Below are 24,123 nucleotides of genomic sequence, written 5' to 3'. Positions count from 1 at the left end.
ATGGTGATTTTTTTGTTTTGAATGTCTTACTATATTTAATTATTACTTTCCAGATGATAGCAATTGGAGTGTTGATGTTGAAGAAATCAGCAGGCTAAAGTCTGGCTTGGTGTCTGTATTCAATGATGGTTTTTGCAAAAGACTGATTGAAACGAGGCAAGAAGTAAAGGATCGGGGATTTGTTGAAGCTCTTGTCAGAAGGATCAAAAGGCTAATTCAATTTGTGCCAGTTAGTTAACAGAGTGCCAGTTGTTGGATTTCATTGTGTGTTGAAATTTGTGAAAATATAAAAAATCGTGTTGTGCTTTGGTATGTATTTTACTTCATTTTATACTAAGTTAAAACATAGCTGTTGTTTACATTCTGTATAATTCCACTTTTGAGCGTTCATAATTTTATTAAAAATACATTTGTACAATATTGATTGCTTATTGTCGGGTGAAATGTTACCTTGTCTGTATTCTTTCATTGAAACAGCCACATTTGTACAAAGAGGAAGAGAGCTTATGATAACCAATCCCTGATATTTACATTCATTGGTCTGTTAAGTCTAAGTGATTGTTTCACATTTTTCCAATCAAAAAAGAGTGACATGTAGTAAGTACACTGGATGGGAACTATGTACACACGTCCCTCTCATTCCATCTGGAATGCTCACCAGCTGTTCACATGACTAGATTTACTCAATATACACCCATGTCTCGTATAGCGCAATTTCGATTAGCGCAATTTCGATATAGCGCAAATTCGTTCCTCGGGGAAACATTGCAACGCAGTGTAGCCTAATCAAAAATCTTAAACGCTCTCGTGATAAAACGTGAACTTGCGCTAAGTACACACGAAATTTCTATCAATTTACGCATATTAATATTATTTCTTGCCTCAAATCTTCTTTTTTGTTTATATATTAATCGAAATTCATTGCTGCGCAATTTCCAAAAGTATTACTCGTCATTGGGTCTAGATAGCCGGCCTACCGAAGATTTATCTCGTCTCCTTAACAGAATGATAATAAATAATTTAGATCGTTAATTAAGCGTGGGGCTAGTGGAAATGAGTTTTTTTTCAGCAATACGGTTTGAGACGTATTTTTGCCGTCGTAGGTTACCGGGCGATTGACTTCCAGCCTTCAAGGTCATCGGTATTCACGGGGGAGAAATGGAGCAGTGACCGAGTTGCGCATGAATAGCATCAACACATAAAAGGGTCCGCTATAGAGTCTTAAACACAATGGCTTCGTTCCCTCCCCGCAGTCATAGCCCTTCTGCGTCTCAGGAATACAGTTCAGCAGAAGAAGGTGATATAGATAGAGCCATACAGAGTAAAAACCAAGAGAATATGGCAAAAAATAGGAATGCGTGTAGAAAAATCAAGAATTTATCAAGAAAAACCATTAACCTAGAAGAGGACTTGAGAGAGGTCAATTGCTTTGAAAATGGAGAGCGTCAAAGCGATATTGCGCGGAAGTTTAAACTCACGATGCCATATTCTGAATAAAGACGAAGCTAAAATATCAGTGACCTCAGCCGCACCAACTTCAACCAAGCGGTCTACACATACGGAAAGTTCATGGTGAATCAGTACAAAAAGACGAGAGTGGTAATCGCTCCGAGACATTAAGTGAAAGCTCCGGTTCGTTCCAGAATTTAAACGGCAAGCAGGTATTTTCAGTGCGGCGATATCAGGTGAATCTGCAAGTGTTGATAGCGCAGCCACCGCAACATTTTCTGATGAACTCCAAGCTGTTATTGAAAGTGGCTCCTTTCCCCCTCAACTAGTTTTTAGTGTTGATGAGACGATATTATTTTGGAAAAGAATGCATTCTCGTTCATTCATTTTCAGGGAAGGAAAACCTGGGTCATGTTTCAAGGCATTTAAAGACTGTTTCACGTAGCTGCTAATGACTCGGAGGACTTCAAATTAAAATGATTTATCATTCATAAACTCCGCTAGCTATGAAATGGCATTTAAAGTAGCATTTTCCTGTCATTTCGATGAGCTACAAAAGGGCCTGGGTGACACAACAGTTGTTTTTAGACTAGTTTTAAAAATCGTCAACTGCCGGCAACGCATTACGATCCCCTGAGATAGCAGATGTTAGCCCACCCGCACGACAGGATGGAATTTCGAAAGCACGTAAGAATTTTTTTTAACGTGAATAAAAGTCTTTGAATGCGTGAATACTATCTTTAAAGATGTTTTAAACTATAAATATTTATAGAAATAATGTTTTCTAAGGCTTTTTATGGGAATATAGATGTTTTAGAGGAAATTCAATACCCAAGACCTATGCTACCAGGGGCCTAAGTCCGTAACTTGAATTCTCCTTTCTCCGGAGACTCTGTACTCTCCCGTAGTTTTCTCCCGACTGTAGTCCGTAACTTGGCGGAGAGAACATCAGTTCCTGGCCGCTACCGGAGAAAACTCTAATTCTCGGTATCGGACAGGAACGGCAGGTAGGTATGAAAAATATTGAATCCGAAGCCGGCGATACCGTGAAGAACCAATAGAAAAGCTTTGTTTCAAATAAAAAAACGAGAGGGAAATCAAACGATTCTCACCTGTAATAAGGGCTACTCGTTCATCATTAAAGTTAAACTTTCAAATAAAAGAAATTGATGCATCGAAATTATAATTGATAGTGGATAAATCGATTTAAATCCATCGCAGATATATTTGTTCATTAGTACACACAAAAGAGTATATTATACCATTGAAAAAGGAGAGACTAATGCGTAACACCAAAGCATTTTTATGTTTTAGATGTAGGTAATCTTGTATACAAACGGCCGCTGTATTCATTGATGATATATATGGCATATTTTTTTGCACTTCGGATGCTTACTTTCATTGGTGAATGCATGATGAGTATGGAAAAACATAACTATCAACGTCAGTATTACATGCATTTATCCTCGAAAAGCTGAAATACGCAATGTGGGAGTGGAAAAAGAAAATTGAAAAACTTTACTATGCAGAAAAGAATCGTAAAGAAAATAACGTTAAGATAAATGTGTGAATGGTACATATTTATTCTTGCAAATACCTACGTGCCAGCAATTAGTAACATATGTTACAATCTCCCAAAATGTTATAGTTTAGGAAACACAACAACCTGCCTCGCTACTTTTAAAAATTTCAAAGACTGACAGCGTAGAATAGCGAAAACATGGGGAAAATGGTTTACTAGAGGTATATATAGAGAAAACAAAGCAAAATTACCCTTACTTGTACATATTTATTGCTCATCATATCACATATAGCACTACAACGCACACATTTCTATCTTTTTAATACTTATAATCATTATATTCGGAATCAACTGTTTCAATAAATATCTTGGCTCACAATAAATATAAAACACCATTATGTAACACTAATAAAACATGATAATTCGTTTTTCCAATCACTTTGCACACACTAAAAGAATTTGCACTCCTTGAAGTTCGAAAGGATTCTTTACACCTCACTTCCTACTCATCACTAACGACTTAGAATCAGATTACGTTATTTCACATTAACATTGCGAAGACAATTAAATGAATAGGTTGAAACAAATTGCTAAACCAGTTATTGTAACACCCACAAACTTCGAATTTCACTATCACTCTCACCGTAACATGACCAAAACAAAAACAAACAACAACACAACGAAATGCGTGAAATGTAAACATTGCCAAAACCTCACATCTCACAACGGGAATTGGAAATAGATGCAATACGTAATAAAATCAAACAGAACTTAGAAGCGAACAAACGAATGAAAATTAACAGGCGTTCGATGTATCCCTAAAGTAAGACTAGTTCAAATATGAAACATATCCCCTTCGCAATACATAGTTAGATACCTTTCATCGTAATGTATACAGTTGATTCGTAGCCTAAATTATATACGTGCGAAATAATTTCGTCGAAGATGTTACATTCACAACACACTTCACTCTTTACTTCATCGTCTATGTGCAATCAATTCACTAAGGGGTACACTAAGGACACAAATTTTGTTCACTTATACTAGAGGCACAATGAAAGTTCACTGCACGTAGTTTCCTTGCAAATGCAGCCATACAAAAATTTCTATTCTTGTCACAAATTACACTACATAAGTTGCCTGCCTAACTTGAATAATGCATTTTCGTGTTCTATTTTGTCACAAATACGTAAAAAACCATATTAGAATACAATTAGAACTGCAGTACGATCGCCCACAACGGTCCGCCATTGGTATTTTCCTCGTTTCTCCTATGGAGAAAATGAATCGCCGGGTCCCGGGCGGGTGACTCCCAAGCTCCCGTCCAGGGCGCGTCAGAGTCTCCAAATCGCGTTACGGACTTCAGTCGGGAGAAAGATACTCTCCAGGAGAGTCAGAGTCTCCGTTACTGGGAGAAAGTTTTCTCCGTTACCGTTACAGACTTCAGTTGGATGAAACTGGAGCTTCACGAGTCTCTTTTCTCCCAACTCGGGAGAAAACGAAGTTACAGACTTAGGCCCCAGGAACGCATCCCTATGTTAAAACGCTCTCGTATAACGCAAATTCGTATAGCGCAAAGACCCCAAGGAACGCATCCCTTGCGCTATACGAGACATGGGTGTACATACATTTCATTATGCTAGTGATTATTGAAAAATATTGCCTCAAGGATAGTGTTCAAGTATAATGTATAAATGCACTTTTTTGGCACCTTCCCCCATGTATGCAAAAGTAAGAATTTGCCGAACCCAAAAGCAAGTAAACTCATTGTCCTCTTTCACTAAGTAGTGCTTACACAGTACTGAATGTCCCTTGTCGCATTTCTTTCCCCCACACCATTTTTTTTTCTTTTCTCTCGGAAAATTCCTGTCTATGGATTTTTTAATCTCATGCATAGTTGGAGGAATGACACAGTGATAGTGGAGGTGTACATGCCAATATCAAGAAGAACGTTGAGAACGCACTTGACCTCCAATCCTTGAGCCTCCAGGAAATTATTTTTTAATAAAAAAAATATCAAGACATTTTCTGGGAATCTAGAGAGGCAACAACCTGTCTCTATCTACTCGACTCTACTGGTGAGAAGCAGCAGCTTCATGAGATGGCCAAGATCCTGAGGATTGGTCTGGTATCAACTGACATTGCTTCCAGTGAGAGTGAATTTCATGGAATCGGTCGGAGTACTGCAATGTGGGAGGCAAGAGGAAACCACCACACTACCTTCCCTAGAAGATGCAGCCTTGCATTCAGCTTCATGTGATGGCATCCTCCCCCATAAATATTCCAGAGGTAAAATAGTCCCCCAAATCGGATCTTTGCATGGGGATATCTACCAGTCAAAGGAGTCGGATGTAAGATCACGAAATGGAACATGAGACATTAGGGGTGTGTGGAAAACTGGAGAAGCTGAAGATGAGCAGGCTAGATTTGGACATACATACATAGTAGTTGGAATGGGTGAGATCAAGTGGATAGGAGCAGACAACTTCTAGAGTGACGGGTATCAAGGTTTGTACTCAAGAGCATGATCATAAAATTGCAGAAGTAGTATTAAAAAGGGAATGGGGAAAAAGAGTGAAGGCATACTTACAGTACAATGAAAGGATAAGCTCATCAAGATAGAAGGGTAACAGACAGTAGTGGTGCAGGCTTACATGTCAACGTCAAGCCATTTGGAAGAAAAAATCAAACAAATGTACAACTGGAAGATGTCATAGGCACAGTTACGGGGAAGGAAAACCTGATAGTGTTGGGAGATTGGAATGCAGAGGTCAGAGAGGGTACAGATGGGAGCCTTTAGTGCTGGGTTAATGGAACAAGAGACGAGAAAGGTTAGTGGATTTCTACAATGAGAAGCAACTTGGCAAACACCCCAATAGACATACATGGAAGACATCAGGAGAGGGAGCCAGATTAACTGCATTGTGGTTAGGTGAACATACTAGAAGCAGGTGAAGCAATGCAAGACTTACCCAGGAGCTGATAGGAATAGTGACCACAACCTAGTGGTTATGGAAGGTCAGCTGAAATACAAGAAGGGGGAAGAATGAAATGAGAACATGAATCTCAAGTCACTGGAAGAAGAGGGAAGCAAAAGATGGTTTGCAGCTTTCATTGACCATAAGCTGGAAATAGCAAGGGAGGAAAGCCTAAGGATACCATCACAGAGGTAGCAGAGGAAGAACTTGTGAGAAGTTCTGTTGAAATCAAGAAACCATGGATTACGAATCACTTCAAAGGTCTCAGAGGAAAGGAAGTACAAGAATGCAAGAATTTGAAATGAAGAAACACTACAAGGTCATACAACGAAGCCATCTGAGAGACAAAAGTAGCTAAAGAGAAATTGATCCAAAGCTGCTGGAGAACATTAGTGAAAGCATGATGAAGGGGAACTCTGAGACAGCATAAAGCCTAATCAAGAGACACTTCAGAGACAGCATAAAGCCTAATCAAGAGACACTTCAGAGACAGAAAACAAAGATGCAAAAACATAAGAGATTCCAATGGGAATTTGCTGATGGAAGATAAAGACATCAACATAGAAGCAAACAGTACATAGTAGAACTATAGTGAGGCCTGGAACCTCTCAAAGAAGCAGTCCCAGATGACCAAATGGAGTAATAAAACTATATGGCTCAGGAATACTAAGAAGAGAATTTGTGGGAGCCTTCAGTAACTTAAAGGATGGAAAAGTAACTGGAGAAAATAAAATCAGTGGAGAAATAATTAAAACACCAGGAGAGAAAATACAAAATATGGAATACATAATTTGAGAATATGTATTATGTATCTGGGAAAGCTGCTAGACTTCAAGAGGAGCATAATGATGACCATACCAAAAATGGTATGAGCAGCACAGAACCCTGAGGCTAGATTCACATGATGGAATAGGAGAAAAAAAGTGGATCGCTGTGTGCCCAAGAACGTGATGGATTGGACACATAATACAAGAGAGAGCAGTTAAATAGGAATCACAATGGGAGGAAAAATTGATGGAAAGTCATTAAAGGATTACCAATGGATAGGTCAAGAAGGATATGGGGAACAAAAAGAACTAGCTTGGTAGAGGGAGCTATGCTGTGCTGCAGTATGTACACCAATCTTAGGATTGCAATGCTAAGTATGTAGCATTGGTGGAAGCTTCATTGATGCACTCTAACAACAAATGAAAGCAAAAATGAATCATGTATGAATAGTCGGAAATGAAATTCCGGTAATTAGGCAGAGCAAACTAAGCTGTACCCTGTCTCTTTGACTTAAATACATAGCTAAAGGCAAAAGATTCTTCGTGTCAAGCTGATGAGACTGACAATGAGGCCATAATCTGCAGAGAGGTAGTTTTTATGGTGCCAGTTAACATTCTCCTCTTCCCTCATCCTGCTATTTCCTTTCCAGCCAGGCAATTGCTTGATTCACTCACCTCCATTTTCATCCTTGATCACATCCAAGAAACAATGGGATATTCTGCCGAGCAGATGGGTATAGGAATTTTTTTCCCACCTAACAATGAAGTACTTGAACAAATGCTAGGCACGTCCTAAACATCCAATGTGCCTCCTTTTTTTCTACGGCTGGTGTCAAAACACCTCCCTCCATGCCTTTTCAGGCACTGTGGGGTAGTATTTCGACAAAGAAGCCCTGGCCTGATTCATATATGCACTGTAAAGGTTGTGGCAACTAAGTTTGTCAGTATATGTATGTAGTATTTATGTGTAATGAGTAGTGGTCGGTGGCAGATCCAGGGACAAGAGGAGGGGGCTAAGCAGGGTCTAACCTCTTAGCAGTGGTGTGGGTCCGAACAAAATAACCATTCTATCTAGTATTCATTGTATACCAAAGGAGGGGTTGTAGCCCCCCTAGCCCCTCTCTGGATCTGCCACTGGAATTTAACTTACCAAACATATGTAAAATAGGCCCTCAGTTTAGAAGTAATTTGTATTTCAATTCGTAAAAGTAGGTAAAGCAGGGTTCCAGCCAGCAAAGCAGAAAAATTCATGCACAATTTCAGATTTTCCCAGATACCGGACACCCTGTTAATTTATCAGAAAATATAACTATGTACTTCTACACTAAGTAGCTACCTCTAAAAATTTCGATTTCATCTAGTGTGAGTTTCGACCCCCCTCCCCCAATAGATCCACTAATGGCATAGGTCGAGTGGTATTATGCATATTGGTCTAAGGCCGTTTTCCAATCCACGTAGTATGCACTCATTCCCTCGTTCCCTTTCTCCCTTGCACCCTGCTCCCTTACAAATGCTCTACTGGCGCTATAAAGTGTGAACGGAAATAATGCGAACTATTGGCAGTAACGAAATGTGAAGCGCAGGGTCGGGTTAGGACATCTTGTGGTTGAATTAAGTTAATTTCACCCTACTACTCGGTTTGTTTACTTAGTATTTTGACTTTTCTGGCACCAATTGGACGCTCTCTCTTCACATAATAAACAAAAAATTACTTACAACTCCAGTTCAAGATTTCTGAGTTTTCCATTGCCGCCATTTTGACGTCCACTTCCTACGAAGGGAAGGTAGTGAGGGAGCATCCGAGCTCCCTTACCCTTCGTTCCCTTGCGCCCTCGCCGATTGGATCCACCCTTGCTGTCGTCACATCCGTAAGTTGACGATCGAAAAGTGCACGGAGGGTGAATAATTGCGAATTGGAAAACGGCCTAACACTGACTGATATCAGAACAATTCTCACAAAAAGGGTCGTGTACTACTATTAAAAACAGACAAGCTAATTGTGAGTTAGGGAGTCAGTTCACCATTATTCCAAACTCCATTCATTCCAAAAATTTGCTGTGATGCCACTGGGCAATAGAAATCATGATACATATTCCAGTTTTTACTCGAGGAGTCACAAAAGCTAAATACAGGGTAGGCTCCACATGGAGTACTTCTCCCTCGCTAGTGCTATGTTCCCAGTGGTACATGGTGAAAGATTTTTTTGTTTACATTTTGGTAAATGATTACAATACAATATTATTTCATTTCCACACCACCATGTCCAACATCATACATTTGTGTTCTTGTTTCAAAGTCTATTTATATAAATAAATTAAAAAAATAATACTTAACACTTTCTCTATGAGTAAATCATAACAAGTTGGCAAGAACATACCAAGAAAGAGATGCTAAAATAAAATAAGTAACAACATTTTTTTAATTCTCTCCAGACAGGAGTATGTATTTTAATCCAGCCAAATGAGACAATCAACTCATTAACTAAATAATGGCAATGCAAGGATCACTCGTGAACTACTAAAATTACCCCTCATTCATAAATTTATATCCTTTTTATTATGACGTATCATTTGAATCCTGTGATTTCAATTCTGCAGCTTTTCTCACAATTTATGCCCAATTAGTTGTACTCCGCATGTTGAGGAGACGGCTACACTACCTCCAATGGTGATGTAGATCCAAAATCTACAAGCCAGCCACCAGAAAGTTATCAGGTGGATAATTTGGAGGGGGGATGCATTTCGGGGTGAATCAGGAGGAGCCCCTTGTTAAGGCTCTACCTCCTCATAGATTTTGGGGAAGGCAGAGTAGAATCCCTTGGAAAGACCCTAGTGCGATAATATTTTCACTAAAATGTGAAGACACTGAGAGAAGTGCAAGGAAACAGGAGAAGATATCATCTGTGCCATTGTGTAATTCACACAAATCATTGACTAGTATGGTTGAAATGACAGAAATTAAATAATTTCACAGGCATGAGGCAGAGGGAAATGGATACTGGATTAATGCATACAACCCAGTAATTATCACCCTTTGTCAAATATGTATAATATATTAAAAATCTTAAGTCAATAGATGGCAGTACAAATGATATTACATTGATAACACTACTTCCCGTGCAACCCTCCCATAAATTATTATCCTTCAGATGTTTCAGATGGTCACATTCCATACAAACATGTATTACAAGCTCAAATGGAAAATTGACTTGAGATCAGGATTAAATAGTAACTCATGGGGAAATGGAAATAAATGTAGTCATTTGAAATGCGTACTTTGATGGTTTACCTGTAGAGGATAATATCAAACTATTCTCAAGTATTTCCAAGTGCATCTTCATTCCCTGATCGAGGTATCACAGGGACAGCTTCATCCCATGGACCATAGATATTATCCTTGTGGGCCTGCCATCGCACAAACATGATTGGACACAATAAATTTATGAATAGCACAACAATTGTAAATATGGCCAACGGAAAAAAATCAACCAGTATATCGTTTCCTGTACTCATACCTTCGCAACATAGAAAAATTGAGTATGCTGTGATTGTAACAAAAACGGTGGGAGTCAAAACGCGAGCAGGGGGCCATCCATGCAAGAGTTTTAGGTATGGGGGAGCCAAAGCAAAAGCAAGACCCGCCGTAGACAGAAGGGCAAATGCATGGGACGGAGAGGGCAATCTCGAAGCTAAGCAGGTGGCACCGAATATAGCCGCATTCAACGATAAAGCAGAAGACACCCTGGAGGAGCAATATAAATGCGAAGTAACTGCTTGAGTTTCTTTGCCCGAGTTCCTTGCACCAGATACACCGCAATGATCGGGAGTATTATCGACATTCTTCACTTCGGCTGCAACATCCTTTGATAATCTCCTTTTAACATGAGGTGATGATTTAGAAGACCAATGCGATGGGGCATTAATGCGGGATTTCAGCGGAGAGTGGCCGGTTTTCCCTATGTACGGAACACCTGGATCACTACCAATCCCATAATCATAGGAGGCAATGTGAACTAAAAATGCTATTGCCGAGGCTGCCTGTATTGTGTCAGTGCATATGGTTTCTGTTAACGTTTTTAAAACTGGAGAAAGTATGTGCCCAAATGCTAAACACTTCACCATTGTCACTAAGTCGTTTAAAACAAGTTCTCCTGAATACTTCATTCTCGTAGAATCTGTGCAGAATGTTTGAAGTCTGAAAATAAATGATATATGAATGTAATCATAAAGCCTTCACAAAATTTAAGAGCATTAAAAAAAAGGGCTCACTATATATAATTACCTGGGTAGAAGATAAATACGAGATATGTATCCCACTACAGTTGCAAACCCACAAGCATATAAAACTGAATTCGGATCCGTCCAACCATAGTCCATTACGGTAAAAACTAAAGAAAATAGAACCACTACACAGAATTGCTGAGTTACTAGCCCAGCTCCAATGAACGCTGAGCTGAACGGAACTTCTTTGAAATTGATGTTTCTTTTCAGTTCCTCCAAAAACGAAGCATCAGTGTAATTGTCTTTATAGCCCTTATTATCGTAGACATTTTTCCGCCATGGTTTCAGCTTGCTTTTTATACGCACTGCTGTCAGTGGTACTCTTTCACTTTCCATGTTAATTTATACTCCAGAAAAAACTTAACATTACGTTATTACTGGTCGCCAAGTTTTACGAAATATCCACGTAAACGGCACATCCCAAGGATCTGAAATGAAGCAAATGCAAAATGATCTCCTATGCCCAAGTAAATATTAAAATTATACCTAAATACGGAGGTATGACGACCATTTACCTCTCTTCGTAAATGTAAACAACATAAGAACAACAAGAGATGAGCCGGCTACGACGCTTTCCGTATTGGGATTGTTTTTACTTTAGCGTTAAACCGCAACGCGCTGCGAAACGTCAGACGAAATTTTGCGTTAGTTCGTGCGAGTTCGTGCCGCATGACCACATGTGTTGAATACATAATTGCTACATAAGGACTACAAGTGATAATACCGGTGACACCGGTGCAACGTAGTAGTATCTTGTAAATTGGCACTTTGATCTTTCTTCCTCTAAGTTAATGGGAGAATTCGCGTCATTGATAAAAAAATCCAATGATCGCGAAAACTGCGAAATTAAGTTGTCTTTTTCATTCTGTCTATAATGTAGACTTTGGCTAAGCTATTCCTGTTGAAGTTGGTGATATTTAAGTGATCAACTTTGATTTCATCATGATTAATTCTTTCAGAATTGCTAATTCACATTGTTTACATGTAAACTGTTTCAAAACTCTGTGCCATCGATCAGTCTGTAGTAGAGTTCCGAAAGAGAAGAATGCTCGACGAACTGCCAGTGAAAGTGATTCTGAAGTAACTCCCTTAGCATCCCGTGCTAAAGAACTGCTGGAAGATTCTGTTGTTGCGATTGAGCCGAAACCGCAGTCTCCAGATGATGTATGGGTATCCGATGCTTACCCTAAATCGGAGAAGAGAATACAATCAAGACATTTGTTGGTACCTAAGGTGGATCCTCGGGAGACATCGCTTATTCTTTTCCCCGGCCAAGGAGCACAAAGTGTTGGCATGGGAAAGGAACTTTTGAAATTTCCAATAGTGAAAGAACTTTTTGATTGTGCTGGTGAAATTCTCGGTTTTGATTTGAAAAAATTATGTTTAGAAGGCCCCAAGGAAGAACTTGACAAGACAGAGTATTGTCAACCTGCCATCCTTGTATGTTCCCTGGCTGCGTTAGAAAAACTGAAGGAAGAAAGGCCATCAGCTGTTGAAAATTGTGTTGCCACGGCCGGTTTTAGTGTCGGGGAAATAGCGGCCCTTGTTTTTTCCGGATCCCTTGCCTTCGAAAACGGTAAGTCCTTTCAGTAGCCATTTTTGGAAATATTATATTGAATTCTATGAGAGGTTTGGTATCATTATCTGACTCTGCCACTGAATCAGTGTATAAACATGGTGTTCGCTTATGATACAGATGTCAATTACTATCTTTTTAGCTGTGAACCTGGTTAAAGTTCGCGCCAAAGCAATGCAATTGGCCTCGGACTTGGTCGATGGTGGAATGATGACTGTTATGTACGGACCTGACTCAAATATTGGATACGCCTGCCTCAAAGCCAGACAGTGGTGTGAAGAAAAGGGTATTGAAAAACCTGAATGTAGAGTTGCGAACTATTTGTATCCACATTGCAAAGTCATCGCTGGAAATATTCAGGTAGATATACTTGGTTATAGTAAGTTTTGTGTAATTAATTTTAATTATAATAATATTTTTTGTTCCAATAACAATTGTATACTCTTCGTATTATATAATGTTTAAAACCTTTACTGTCAGTTGAAGTACAATGAGCTCTAGCAAAAATTGCTATCGTTGATTTTTGACTTTTCCTTCAAACAAGAAGTGTTGCGATTGATTGGAAAAATATCATGGTTTTTATGGCCGTGTTTGTTAGGGGAAATATATTGATAAGTTCATGATTAATGTTAAGTATCAGAGTGAGTTTTGAGTGTAAGAAAGTGATATTAGTGTAGGAGATAGAAGAAGTGAAAGGAACAGAGGCAGAAGAGTTGAGTTCTTAGATGTGGACATACACGGTCTTTCTAACAATAACAAATTCAAGACATTGGTTCACACCAAAGCTAGTAACAAGCATGCAGCTGCAGCAATACCTCCACTATAACAGTTGCCATCCACCACACACCAAGCAGTCCATCCCTATTCTCTCTCCATCCATGGAGATAAGATCTGAAACAATCCTGAAGACTTTCAAAAGTTCCTCTTCTAACTACACATGTCTCTTCACCGCTGCAGGTACCCCAAAAAACTTTTAACTAATAAAATAAGAAAAAACCATACATTTCTAATAAACCCTGCACAGATAAAAATTGCTCCCCTTCTATGCTCACTACCTACTTTCCTGGTGCTCATTCCCGACATAATATCCTGAAGGACTTGTACCCCATTCTTTCCAACTGCAAATTCACATCCCAGATTTTCCCTTTTACTCTATGGATCACCTATAAGAGACTACCTAATCTTAGCACCATTTTCAAAGCCACCTGCCCTCTTCAAAAATCGCTGTCAGTCACCACCAACCCACCCTCACTGTGCCAACGTCCCATGTGTAAAACCTGTAAGATATTCTCTCCACCCCCAGCCTCTTTCCTCCCCAAACTTAAATGCCTCCCGGTATTTCCCTCTACCGCCTGTACTTCCACCAATATCATTTACCTCCTTCATAGCAACTTCTGCCCCACTTTCTATGTAGGCCAATCCCCCTGCTGTTCGTCATCCCCCCATGCTTCTCTCCCAGTTCATAAGATTAAAACGGGTATAATCTAAGCTGCAGAGAAGTTAACTAAAAGTTGACAATTTGTGAAGTGAAATACATACCCCTTGTGTTGTAACATTTTTTGAGCATTCCCTCTATTACTGGGAGTATAATGTCTTTGAAATTGACAGAATCTGGAATTGTCTTCCTTTTATACACCCTTGATGACTACTCTGGAAAAAAATCAATTCTTTCAGTTTTTAATGTTGTTGACCTTTGTATACCAATGGTATTGATGTTGAAAGCCTGGCTGCATTTTAAGTTTGTTCCTTATGATCAACATATCATTATTTGAATCTAAGATAGAGTGTGATGTTCTCCAAAACTATTTTAAAGTTTTGCTTTGTGATCATTTTTGTTTACTTCTCTCCAATTTGGTGACAAGCAAAATAATATGTAAGTTTAATCGTTGTTTTGTTAAACATGCCAAGCATTCTCTTTTATATCTTATATGTTTTTTTTAGAATCTTCATTAAGTTTGTGTTGTTATTTTCAGGCTCTTCAATATATTGAGGAAAATGCACGAGCTTTGAAATTGAAACGTGTCAAAAGGCTTCCTGTGTCTGGTGCTTTTCACACAGAATTAATGAGACCTGCTGTGGAGCCTTTTCAGGTTGCTTTAAGGAAGGCAAAAGTTAGTGACCCCATTATTTCAGTCCATTCAAATGTTGATGGAAAAAGGTACAAAAATGCAAAGCACATATTAATGCAATTGCCGAAACAAATTTATAAGCCTGTGAAATGGGAGCAAACCCTTCACATCTTGTATGAGAGACCAGATGGTGAGCACTTTCCCAAGACTTATGAGTGTGGGCCTGGTAGCTCTCTGAAAACTATCTTGAAGATGGTGAATGCTAAAGCATGGAATTCTTGTACATCCATTAGCTGATGGAAAGACCCAATGATAGTGAAAACATGGTATGTTCCTAGATTTGTTTTTACCAAATTGGACTTGTTTGGTATTTTATTATTAGCTGTGAGCATCATGTAATTGGTTCATTTAATGAAATATAAATTTAAACCTTTAGTAGTACTAAGGTCATAATTGTTTGATGCTTTATTTAATATCCTAAATGATTTATATATTTTTATTTCTGGGATGGTTTCAAATACATTTGTTTGCAAGCCTTGGTCTGGAGTTGTAGAGGGCATTTTTATAATCAAATATGAAGCGGTATATAGTAAAAATATATTTATTTCATCATTTTAAGTATTTTGACTGATTAGAGTTTCAATAGTTTAATAACTAATTATAAATACAGTAATATTTTGATTACATTGATAATGTGCCACATTTACATGAGTAATCGAAGATACATACTTTGACTAAATTCTTTACAATGAGATCATTATGTATTTCAGTTCTGGTTGTGTGGATAAGACAACTTCTCAGGACAGCATCAATGAATAGCCCTCCAATATCTTCCCTTCGGCATTTGTCTTCCTCCAATTATACCATTTGCTTGCAAGGTGAAAGGACCATTTGAGCTATTGTCATTCAAGCCATTTTGGACATTAATGGTAAATGGCTCGTTAGAGTTTTGGTCTGTATCATGTTCGCTGGATGAAGTTGGCTGAGAAGTGTCAACCATGTTTTGAGTCATAACAACTGGGGAAGCTTTGGCTCGTACACAGTGTGTATAGTCTCTTGTTCCCCGCCGACTTAAAGTAAAATCTCTCCTTCCTGTTAGACTGTATTGATCACCCCACTGCTTCCATCTGTGGCGGCAAATTGGATCCACCGGTCCCCAGTCAATTGATGGTTTCAGTGAACTGAGAAATTTCTGGTAGAGCGAAAGAAAAATATGATATAGTCATAAACAGATTTATAGATACTTTAGTGATTTATAGATTTTTGAGTGTTGGTCAATGAAAGAAGATTTTGTTTCTTGCCAACATTTTCACAATTATGTTCCTATCCTGTGCAGTGCTGGAAACTTATACACAAAGGCAAAACCACAACGAAAAGACAACCATTTAGTATTTTGGAGAAAATGGACAATATAATTTGAAAATTTGGACTTGAAATGCATGCATAAAATAAATTAATTATGAATTGAAAAATTTCTTTAAAAAGTAATAATGAAAAGGAATTGAACATACGTCTGTAAAATTGTAGTCAACTTGAGCATTGATTTGTCTTATTCCTACAGTTATGACAATGAACCAAGTTGTCAGATATATTGACCATCCAATTGCATATGTCCACTCATGGTCCTGCTTAGCTCCAATGCCATCAAGGGGTAGTTTCACGAGTGACAGTAATTCCATGGCCTGAAATTGGAAAGAAGTTACTGTAATGACTTTTTTGAGAAGTAAGAAATCAAGAAAGATGTATAGATAAATGGTATTACTACACAAGAAGGTAAGACACTCTTATGTAATACCATGTATTCTATTGGATTTCATAATGAATTGGTGTTGAACATTCACCATTATTACATATATTCCTTGATTTTGAGAATTAGCTGTTCTTATTCTGTTTAGAAATACATATATAGGTAATTGCATCGTTTTGAGGAGCTTTGAAAATGCAAATTTCAAAGAAATGCATTTCAATTCTAAGAACTGCAATGAGATAAGCACTGCTTAATTTTTTTGAGAGGGGAACTAATTGAAAGTGGTGTTTTCTGGAAGGCGATTTTTGTTGCATAATTTCTTACTTCAACTGAAACAGACTAGAGACTCCGCTGCAGTCATATCAGAAATGGATTTTTTTCGCTTACCCCCAAAATTGCAGTTCATGAATAAAATTCTGTAGATGGAATGAAAAGATAAGTTAAGACTAAAGAAATCTTCCCTGGTTAGCCTTTCTCTTTGAAGTTTAAAATAAGAAAATTCAAAAATTTCTGACTACTTTTCTTAGTGTCGTCATGAGAGTTGTGGTTCTTCTACTTGTTCAGGAAAATATTTTATTTAGCAATGGAATTGCTCACAGGAATGTAAGTAACAATGAACCACCCAAGATCTGTGCAGGAGGCCAAGGAATAGCTAAGGAGCATTGACCCTCTGTGCATGAATAAATAACTCCATTAATTTACATGCTGAAGAGTTAAAGCTGTCATTGTCAAGAATACCTTGAGGAGTAAGTGACAAATTGAAATATGTAAAGTTCATAGGTCTATTAATTTTCCTAGATGGATGATAATGAACGGTAAATAAAATTGGTGAATGAGCCCATTAAAGAAATAAAGATAATAATCCTAAAGGAGCAGGTGACATTTTTTGTGTGCAAACAGGGATGCGGACTTACAAAAAATATTGGGGGGGGGCAAACTGGGGATTTTGCCAGGGAAAATTTTATAAGCAGTGAGTTTTAAGTTTTTTTTAAGCATTTTAGAAGAGTCATATGATCAACATTATAACCCTAATAACTCGAATCTCGATATCTGGACACTCCAGGGAAAATCGACTAGCCTGACACATTTTTTCCTCACACCCATAACGAATTTTTGAGGGAGCTCGGGCCCCTTTAGGCCCCATGGAATCAGCGCTACTGTGCAAATGAATTTCAATTCTAAATATTTAAAATTGGCTCCATTGCTTTGAGATAATGTAAATCTTGAGTTCCTATTCTTATTGATCATGGAATGATACGATGTTTTTCATGACATTCACCCACTTTGATGAAGCCATGTGGGATTGTGACTCACCATGAGAAATATTGGCGTTATGACCCATATGTACCTCCAGATCAAATTTAATTTTTGACCAAGGACAAACTCAAAATCTTTGTACAAAGTGTCACCACCTGAAAAGGAAAGGGATTTAGAATTAATTATTGCTTAATCTGTTATTCATCACAAATATTTTTTCTTCAGCCAGTGTATTAGATTGTAGAACCTATTTTCTCACAGTTGAAATGAAATTTTTTTTGTGTGTAGAGTGGTGCTCCATTTTGTGATTGATCAGATATTTTAGTCCACTATCAAAAAATATAGTATCTGAGGTAACTTCGTGGAATCTAAAATTCATTTTTGAACCAACTGGTAAAGCTTTGTGTTCTTGCACAGTATTATTTTATTTTGTGTCCATGGTTTCGTTGAACAGTTTGCATTGCCAGCTCAGACAGACGACTGTCACTCGGTCTGGTGTATGTTGCTTGTGGACTTAAAAAAAAATTTATTGTTGTAATTATGGATGTAACTACCCATTTTTCTCCCTCTACTCGGCTAGCTGTTATCTCCTAGGGAATTGGGAAGTTTAAGAGAATGAGGTGGTGCATTTACGATAGATGCATTACATATATGATTTCATTGTAATAATTACTTGCTTATAATATTGAAACACTTACGGACTGGAGCATTCTTTCAGTTTTTGAAACAATTGAGTATTAGTTCCTATAAATCTAATATAATTAATGAATGGAAAACCATTTTCTCTTAAGTTAAAGATAGAGCTAGAAATTTTTATTTTATCTTGAATATCACAACTGAGTAGTGATTATGGCATCTCAGAAATACTTTCTGTAAATTATATAATAACAAGGTGTTTACCGGGAAAAGATGGCAAAGATCTTACAGGGACTTCATGATAGCATTCCCAGAGTCTGCATAATTTTAGATTTTGAGGCTGATTTAAAATAAACAAATGAAAATTCTTGGCAAAAGAATCATCTGATGCAGTTATTCATGCCTGTGGTATGGCTACAATGACTGATCCACAGTAGTGACGAGGGGCCTCGAATGCTTTGAGGGCCCTCAAGGTGTTAAAACATTACATGTATCAGTGTCAATATCCAAGCACAGTAGAGGTTCAATTATGTATCTTTCTGATTCCTGGCAATGCCCAAACAGGTAATTGAAAGAGGCAGGTAATCTGTTCATGGTCATTTTCATATCAACGTGTACTTTGGTTTGTGCGTCATTCTTCCAACCATGTAATATGAATATTGAATATTTTACAACCTTTTCGTTGATAAAAGAGGATTCTTGAGGTAGGAAAGGGGGAGTAGGGAAGTGCATGGAGTGGCTGGCTAAGGAAGTGTTCAGCAGATAATCCAATGAATGGTTAACCTGCTGAGTGCCGTTGGCCAATGTATTGACGAGAAGTGCAATGAGCCATTCAATGTAGGCTTTGCGGTAGATAATTGCTTGAATTAATAATTATGCAGCAACTTAACTTTTGAATAAAAAATTAAGACTCATTACATATTTTAAAAGGATTTAAATAGTTTTCGAGGCTGGCTGCCATGCCCACTGATTCATCTTGTAACACCTCATCAGTAATATTGATTGCAGGCTTTCATGATGGGAAAATGCAGCTTTTAATTTTCAACATTCTTAGCTATTAAATGTGATGCACAAATTGTATTTTTGGCCCGTGAATAAGGGGTTGTTGAATGTTTACTTTGTAAAAGTTTGATTGGTGCTATCACTTACTGTTTGAAAAACTGTTTAGGGGAAAAAGCATTGCTAGTAATGGATCCAATTACATACCATATATCCAACTGAATCCAATGAGCTCCAGGACTGTTGATGCAATCACCATCCTTCCAATCACATAATGGTCCAGCATATGTAGAATTTCAATATCAGGCTGTTATGAAGAGAGAGTTTCTTTATCAATACTTCTGAATTATTTATTTTGGTATTGTATTCAATTCAACTATATGCTTAGCATGCACAAAAGTATTAAGAGATTCAGAAAAAAGATTGGAGTTGAGACTTGTATGGAAATGTTTATTTTTTGTTTCCTGATCTGTCGATATTTTTCATTTGGGTTATGTGTATGATGCATATTTTAAAGCTGCATTTTTTGTGGATCAAAAGGCATAAAAAATACAGTATGGGAATTATCTATACATAGAATCTGTAAACGATAAAAGAAAGTGATGATCAGGTAACCATATGAATAGGTTTGGTAAAGGTTGGTTGATAAACCTCGACAGGTTGGTAAATTGTACAGTGAAGCTTAATGTTTCATAGTTATAGGTTTTCGTAGGAAAGAAAAAGGTGGGAAACTGTTAGTGTTCTACCACTTGCACTACCGAGGATCTCCTTCTTCTTTAAATTCAGAAGATCCAGAGTTTGAATACCAGTTCAAGGCAATTTATTTTTCCTGTGTCGAATTTTCACCATTAATGGGTACTTGCAGGTGACTCAGTAAATGTATGCCACTGGCTATTCTGCAAATATTTCTAAAATATGTGCCTTAGTACAATATGAGTTTTTAAACCTATAAACCCAAGATAAAAAATTTGCTTGATTTCTAAGTTCAATGGCAGAAATAGATGGGGAAATTATTATTTAACCTTTGAAATTAAATACTCATCAAAGCAATTTCTTTACAGTCATTCATGTAAGAGACTATTAATCTGAAGTCAGGTGAATCATGTATCCCTTTTCATCAATTTCATTGAAATTTGGATTGTTCGGGTATTCATTGAATGACATCGTGAAGTGATCTGCTTATGAATTATGTACGTAAACATAGATGGAGTTTTGTGGAGGGTCAACTCTGACCTTTATATGGCTGCATAAGTGATGACAACAGTGTTGTTTTCATGTATTCATCTTCCAAAGAAATTGCCAGAAATATTGTTTTGAAACAAAAGCACACATAATTTACAGCAATATACATAGTATAGCTAGTCAATGTTTTTTTTAAGATGTTGACATCAATTGCAATACACTGGAGAAAGGTGCTTTTTAGTGTTCAATATCGCTTTGAGTAGGGGTGGATAAACTGGGTATTGATTTCCAAATGGGAAGATAGACCAGGTAAACTGTCTTTGTCTAAAGGCTTTTTGTGCTTGCCAGACTCATGGGATGAGTACAATCACTAATTTTTAGAACTTATATAGTTTTATATCGTCATGTGTCAATGTTTGTGGTTAGTTTCTTTATCATTACAATCTTTGCTGGTGATTCTTGGCTTTTCGTGGTTTGATAAGGTTAATCATGAGACTTGCCTGCAAAATGAATAAGACTCCTAATGAGAAACCAACTCCACATATTGCCATCACAATATGCCACCATTTTATTTTCCTCTCAGATTCTTGCACAAGGGATAGTATGGAGGAGTACAGCAGGGCCACCTGAAGATAAAGTAATTTTTTCCATTAAATGCTTAATATATATGGGTTTGAATTTAATCCATTCACAAACACATAGCGAGTACATTAATTAGGTATTCTGATAATAGCTTATAATATTATAGGTTATTAAACTTCATTTTTTTCAGTATTTTTGACTGGGTACTGATTCTGTTCCAACGTCTATCAGTATGGATAGTGCTGGCATATTATGTAAACCATTTTATGTCCAAGGATTTTGAAAGCCAAAGGATAAAATATAATTCAAGAAGCTTTTTCAGGTGATCGTATGGGTCAGGGTGTCCATTTAGGCCAACTTTTCGATCCTCATCTTGAGGATTGTTTTCAAGGTGAGATGAATGCCATCCTTGGAATTCATCCGTCTTATAAAGGGGAGCCCTCATTGATCAATTGACTCATTATTGATCGGGGAAGGAATGTATGTTAAGGGAGACCCCTTATTGGCTGACATTATGCTGCTTATTTTCCATTCTCCTCTTCTCAATTTGATAAACTGTGCTCTTTTTTTTGTAGTGTCAAATCATTTCATATCAATTATCCACTAGAATGATAGAGTAATATCCCCTTCAACCAAACAAAATTTATGATTGTGAACATTTTGAAACATGAGTGATTTTTTTCAAAATGCGTAAAATCTAAACTATAATGTTCGATATATGCATATTTATCGATATAAGTGAGGAGCTTATCAGAATTTAATTGACTTTTCAATATCTGGTTAAACAGGAGTCGAGAAACTTACCATGCTGATGAAGCCTGCTAAGAGTAATACTAGAAAAGCTAAAGAAGCCCAAAGTCCTTGAAGGTCATCAATATATTTTACTGAAGCATCATAAATGAGATTGGGTACAAATATTTCAGGAATTTCTGGAGATAATACAACAGAATTGCTTTCATATGTTGATCCAATCCATAGGAAGACAGTTATCACAAAAATTATACCCGTAGTTAAATTGATGATGATGTAAGAGACTGCTATCCTGAAAGTGGAAGGTTGGCATAATTATATGCATTAATGAAAACTTTAACATTATTAACGATCCAACTGCCTGTTAACTTACATAAAAGCATTTGTTTTTGAATACATTTTCCCAGCACAAGTGATAATGTTGCCAAATCCAGTATGAGTTGAAAAGAACATTTGTGTGGTAGCAAAATACCAAACCTGAAAGGACAAACAGGTATGTTTTATTATATTACTTTCACAAGACTCATTATATTTTTCTATAGTAAAAATGGTACTCATCATGACATTATGATTTAAATTCATGAACTTGCTTATTATCGGTGGTAGATGTGGACTTTGACCAGAGGGAGAACTAAGGGATCTGGTGGAATTTAAGTAATTATTCATGTTATTTTCTAAGAAACTTTTTCATCCAGAGTGTACCCCCCTCCCTACCCCACAGATTCTATCAGTTGATTTCCCCCTAATTCCTATATTGAATCCCCCTTAGAGACAGGACTCATTCCCCCTTATCAAATCTTTCTACTATACTTATAATACATAATTTTATCATAATTTATGCTATGCTTTAAAAGTATACCTTAGTATATTAGCCTAAAGTATAATGTTTACTATTTAAGGTAGATCCCACTCGTCATCATTTTTACTGATTTTAATAATTGATATACATAATTACTGGTATTTATTTTTCAACCCTTAATAATACTTTCGCAATCCCCATAAAATTTCAGTGATATCCAATGTGTCCTACCCCCATTATAGGTATCTCAGCTTAAACATTTAATTGAAAGGTTTGTGGTGCTCAATTCATGAGAAACAACACTATTGGTAAGCGTTTGGATGATTTTGTTTTTCACTTGGGTATATGTAGTACCTTCTAGCTTAAAAAGAATTGGTTTACTTGCCTCGGCATTAAGTAGTTGACTCCAGTCAATATTTGTCAACATTTCTATTCCCTTTTCTGAATTATATCTTTTTGTTGCATTTACTAGAACTGCTATCAAGCATGCAATAGTTGGTAGTGTCAGGAAATAGATGGATAATCGATAAGATGAGATGCTCTTGAATAGGCTGAAATCATAAAATTATCAAGTTAGTTCATTGTTGAAGCTCTTCTACATGGTGATTGAAGATTAAAAGGAATTACATAGCAAAGTCATGTTGCTGGATAGCTGGCATTTTATGGTGATGAAGTTAAATGTTCTTAATGCCATGAAGTTCGCAAATATGTGATCGCTTTCAACTTGAGTTGGGTGATGAATTTTAATCGTGATAGGAGTAGGCAATTAAGCAATTGAGAACCCGTTATTGAAGGTCATGGTCCTTCTCAAATTATGAGTCCGAACACCAAATATGATTGAAAGCCTGTGATTGTAGGGTTAGTTGCATCTAATAGTAATGCTATTGTCCGTCAACCTTTCTGGATAGGAAAATGGAAGGTCCCTGAAGAGCCCCGGAATTTCCAAGGCCATCCAAGAGCTTTGGCTTCTGGGCCCCCATCATTGGCCTCATGATTTCTAAGAATTGTTTTATTTATGCAGGTGAAATTTCTTGAAAGAAGGGGACCCTGAAAATGGTCCACCCACCAAGCATGTGATGACTAAGCTTGAATGTCATGTTTGGCCACTGTTGTTATCTTAGGTGAAAGTCATATGTAGCATTTATTCTTTTACCTACTGCTGAGTGTAATAACTTTTGCCTAAAATCTTTCCAGGTCGATATAAACAAATTATGTTTCTCAAAGAATATATTAATTAAATTTTCCAGCATATCAGGTTTCCATGATACCTAAATGGTGAAAAGATGATTAAATCAAGATTGTTTAGAATTCCCAGCTTCTTGCCGTTGCTCTTTGATATTTGAAACCAATTTTAGCAATAATCATGGAAAATAGTAGACCTATCTTTGATAAGTTGTTCTCTGAAATCATTTTAATATCTTCAATCTATCCATGCTCCTCTATTTAGATTCAAAATTTATTTAATATAAAAAGGTGTAAACTCTATTTGTTTGATTAAAAATGTTTTATTTAAGAGATTCGATTTGTTTC

At 37.2% G+C, this 24,123-nt stretch overlaps 4 protein-coding genes across 6 annotated transcripts in view; 2 read left to right on the top strand and 2 right to left on the bottom strand.

Annotated features, from left to right (window-relative positions):
* LOC124159525 (nuclear pore complex protein Nup205) overlaps positions 1 to 420 on the top strand; it is a 61,478-nt gene extending 61,058 nt beyond the window's left edge. Inside the window, exon 33 of the mRNA XM_046535393.1 lies at positions 54 to 420. Coding sequence (XP_046391349.1) covers positions 54 to 238 — 185 coding nt within the window. The 3' untranslated portion in view covers positions 239 to 420. The remainder of the gene's footprint in view (positions 1 to 53) is intronic.
* Positions 421 to 9,117: 8,697 nt separating this feature from the next.
* Positions 9,118 to 11,593, bottom strand: LOC124159524 (phosphatidylinositol N-acetylglucosaminyltransferase subunit C). Its single transcript, XM_046535392.1, has 3 exons — positions 11,512 to 11,593; positions 10,998 to 11,424; positions 9,118 to 10,910 (listed from the first exon to the last, which is right to left on the bottom strand). The coding sequence occupies exons 2-3, from the start codon at positions 11,330 to 11,332 to the stop codon at positions 10,031 to 10,033; spliced, it is 1,215 nt and encodes a 404-aa protein (XP_046391348.1). The 5' UTR covers positions 11,333 to 11,424; positions 11,512 to 11,593; the 3' UTR covers positions 9,118 to 10,030.
* Positions 11,594 to 11,635: 42 nt separating this feature from the next.
* Positions 11,636 to 15,082, top strand: LOC124159523 (probable malonyl-CoA-acyl carrier protein transacylase, mitochondrial). Its single transcript, XM_046535391.1, has 3 exons — positions 11,636 to 12,572; positions 12,715 to 12,932; positions 14,546 to 15,082. The coding sequence occupies exons 1-3, from the start codon at positions 11,939 to 11,941 to the stop codon at positions 14,936 to 14,938; spliced, it is 1,245 nt and encodes a 414-aa protein (XP_046391347.1). The 5' UTR covers positions 11,636 to 11,938; the 3' UTR covers positions 14,939 to 15,082.
* Positions 15,083 to 15,226: 144 nt separating this feature from the next.
* LOC124159522 (sodium- and chloride-dependent neutral and basic amino acid transporter B(0+)-like) overlaps positions 15,227 to 24,123 on the bottom strand; it is an 82,719-nt gene continuing 73,822 nt past the window's right edge. For all 3 annotated transcript variants that reach the window (XM_046535388.1, XM_046535389.1, XM_046535390.1), the window contains exons 7-14: positions 22,979 to 23,144; positions 22,168 to 22,271; positions 21,849 to 22,086; positions 20,963 to 21,088; positions 19,488 to 19,587; positions 17,703 to 17,800; positions 16,153 to 16,323; positions 15,227 to 15,833 (exon numbers count right to left, since the gene is read on the bottom strand). In XM_046535388.1, coding sequence (XP_046391344.1) covers positions 15,450 to 15,833; positions 16,153 to 16,323; positions 17,703 to 17,800; positions 19,488 to 19,587; positions 20,963 to 21,088; positions 21,849 to 22,086; positions 22,168 to 22,271; positions 22,979 to 23,144 — 1,387 coding nt within the window. In that variant the 3' untranslated portion in view covers positions 15,227 to 15,449. The remainder of the gene's footprint in view (positions 15,834 to 16,152; positions 16,324 to 17,702; positions 17,801 to 19,487; positions 19,588 to 20,962; positions 21,089 to 21,848; positions 22,087 to 22,167; positions 22,272 to 22,978; positions 23,145 to 24,123) is intronic.

This window comes from Ischnura elegans, chromosome 5 (genome assembly GCF_921293095.1).
Source record: "Ischnura elegans chromosome 5, ioIscEleg1.1, whole genome shotgun sequence".
Classification (NCBI taxonomy): Eukaryota; Metazoa; Arthropoda; class Insecta; order Odonata; family Coenagrionidae; genus Ischnura; species Ischnura elegans.
The sequence above is the reverse complement of the archived record's forward strand: the minus strand, read 5'-3'. Positions and strand labels throughout refer to the sequence as shown.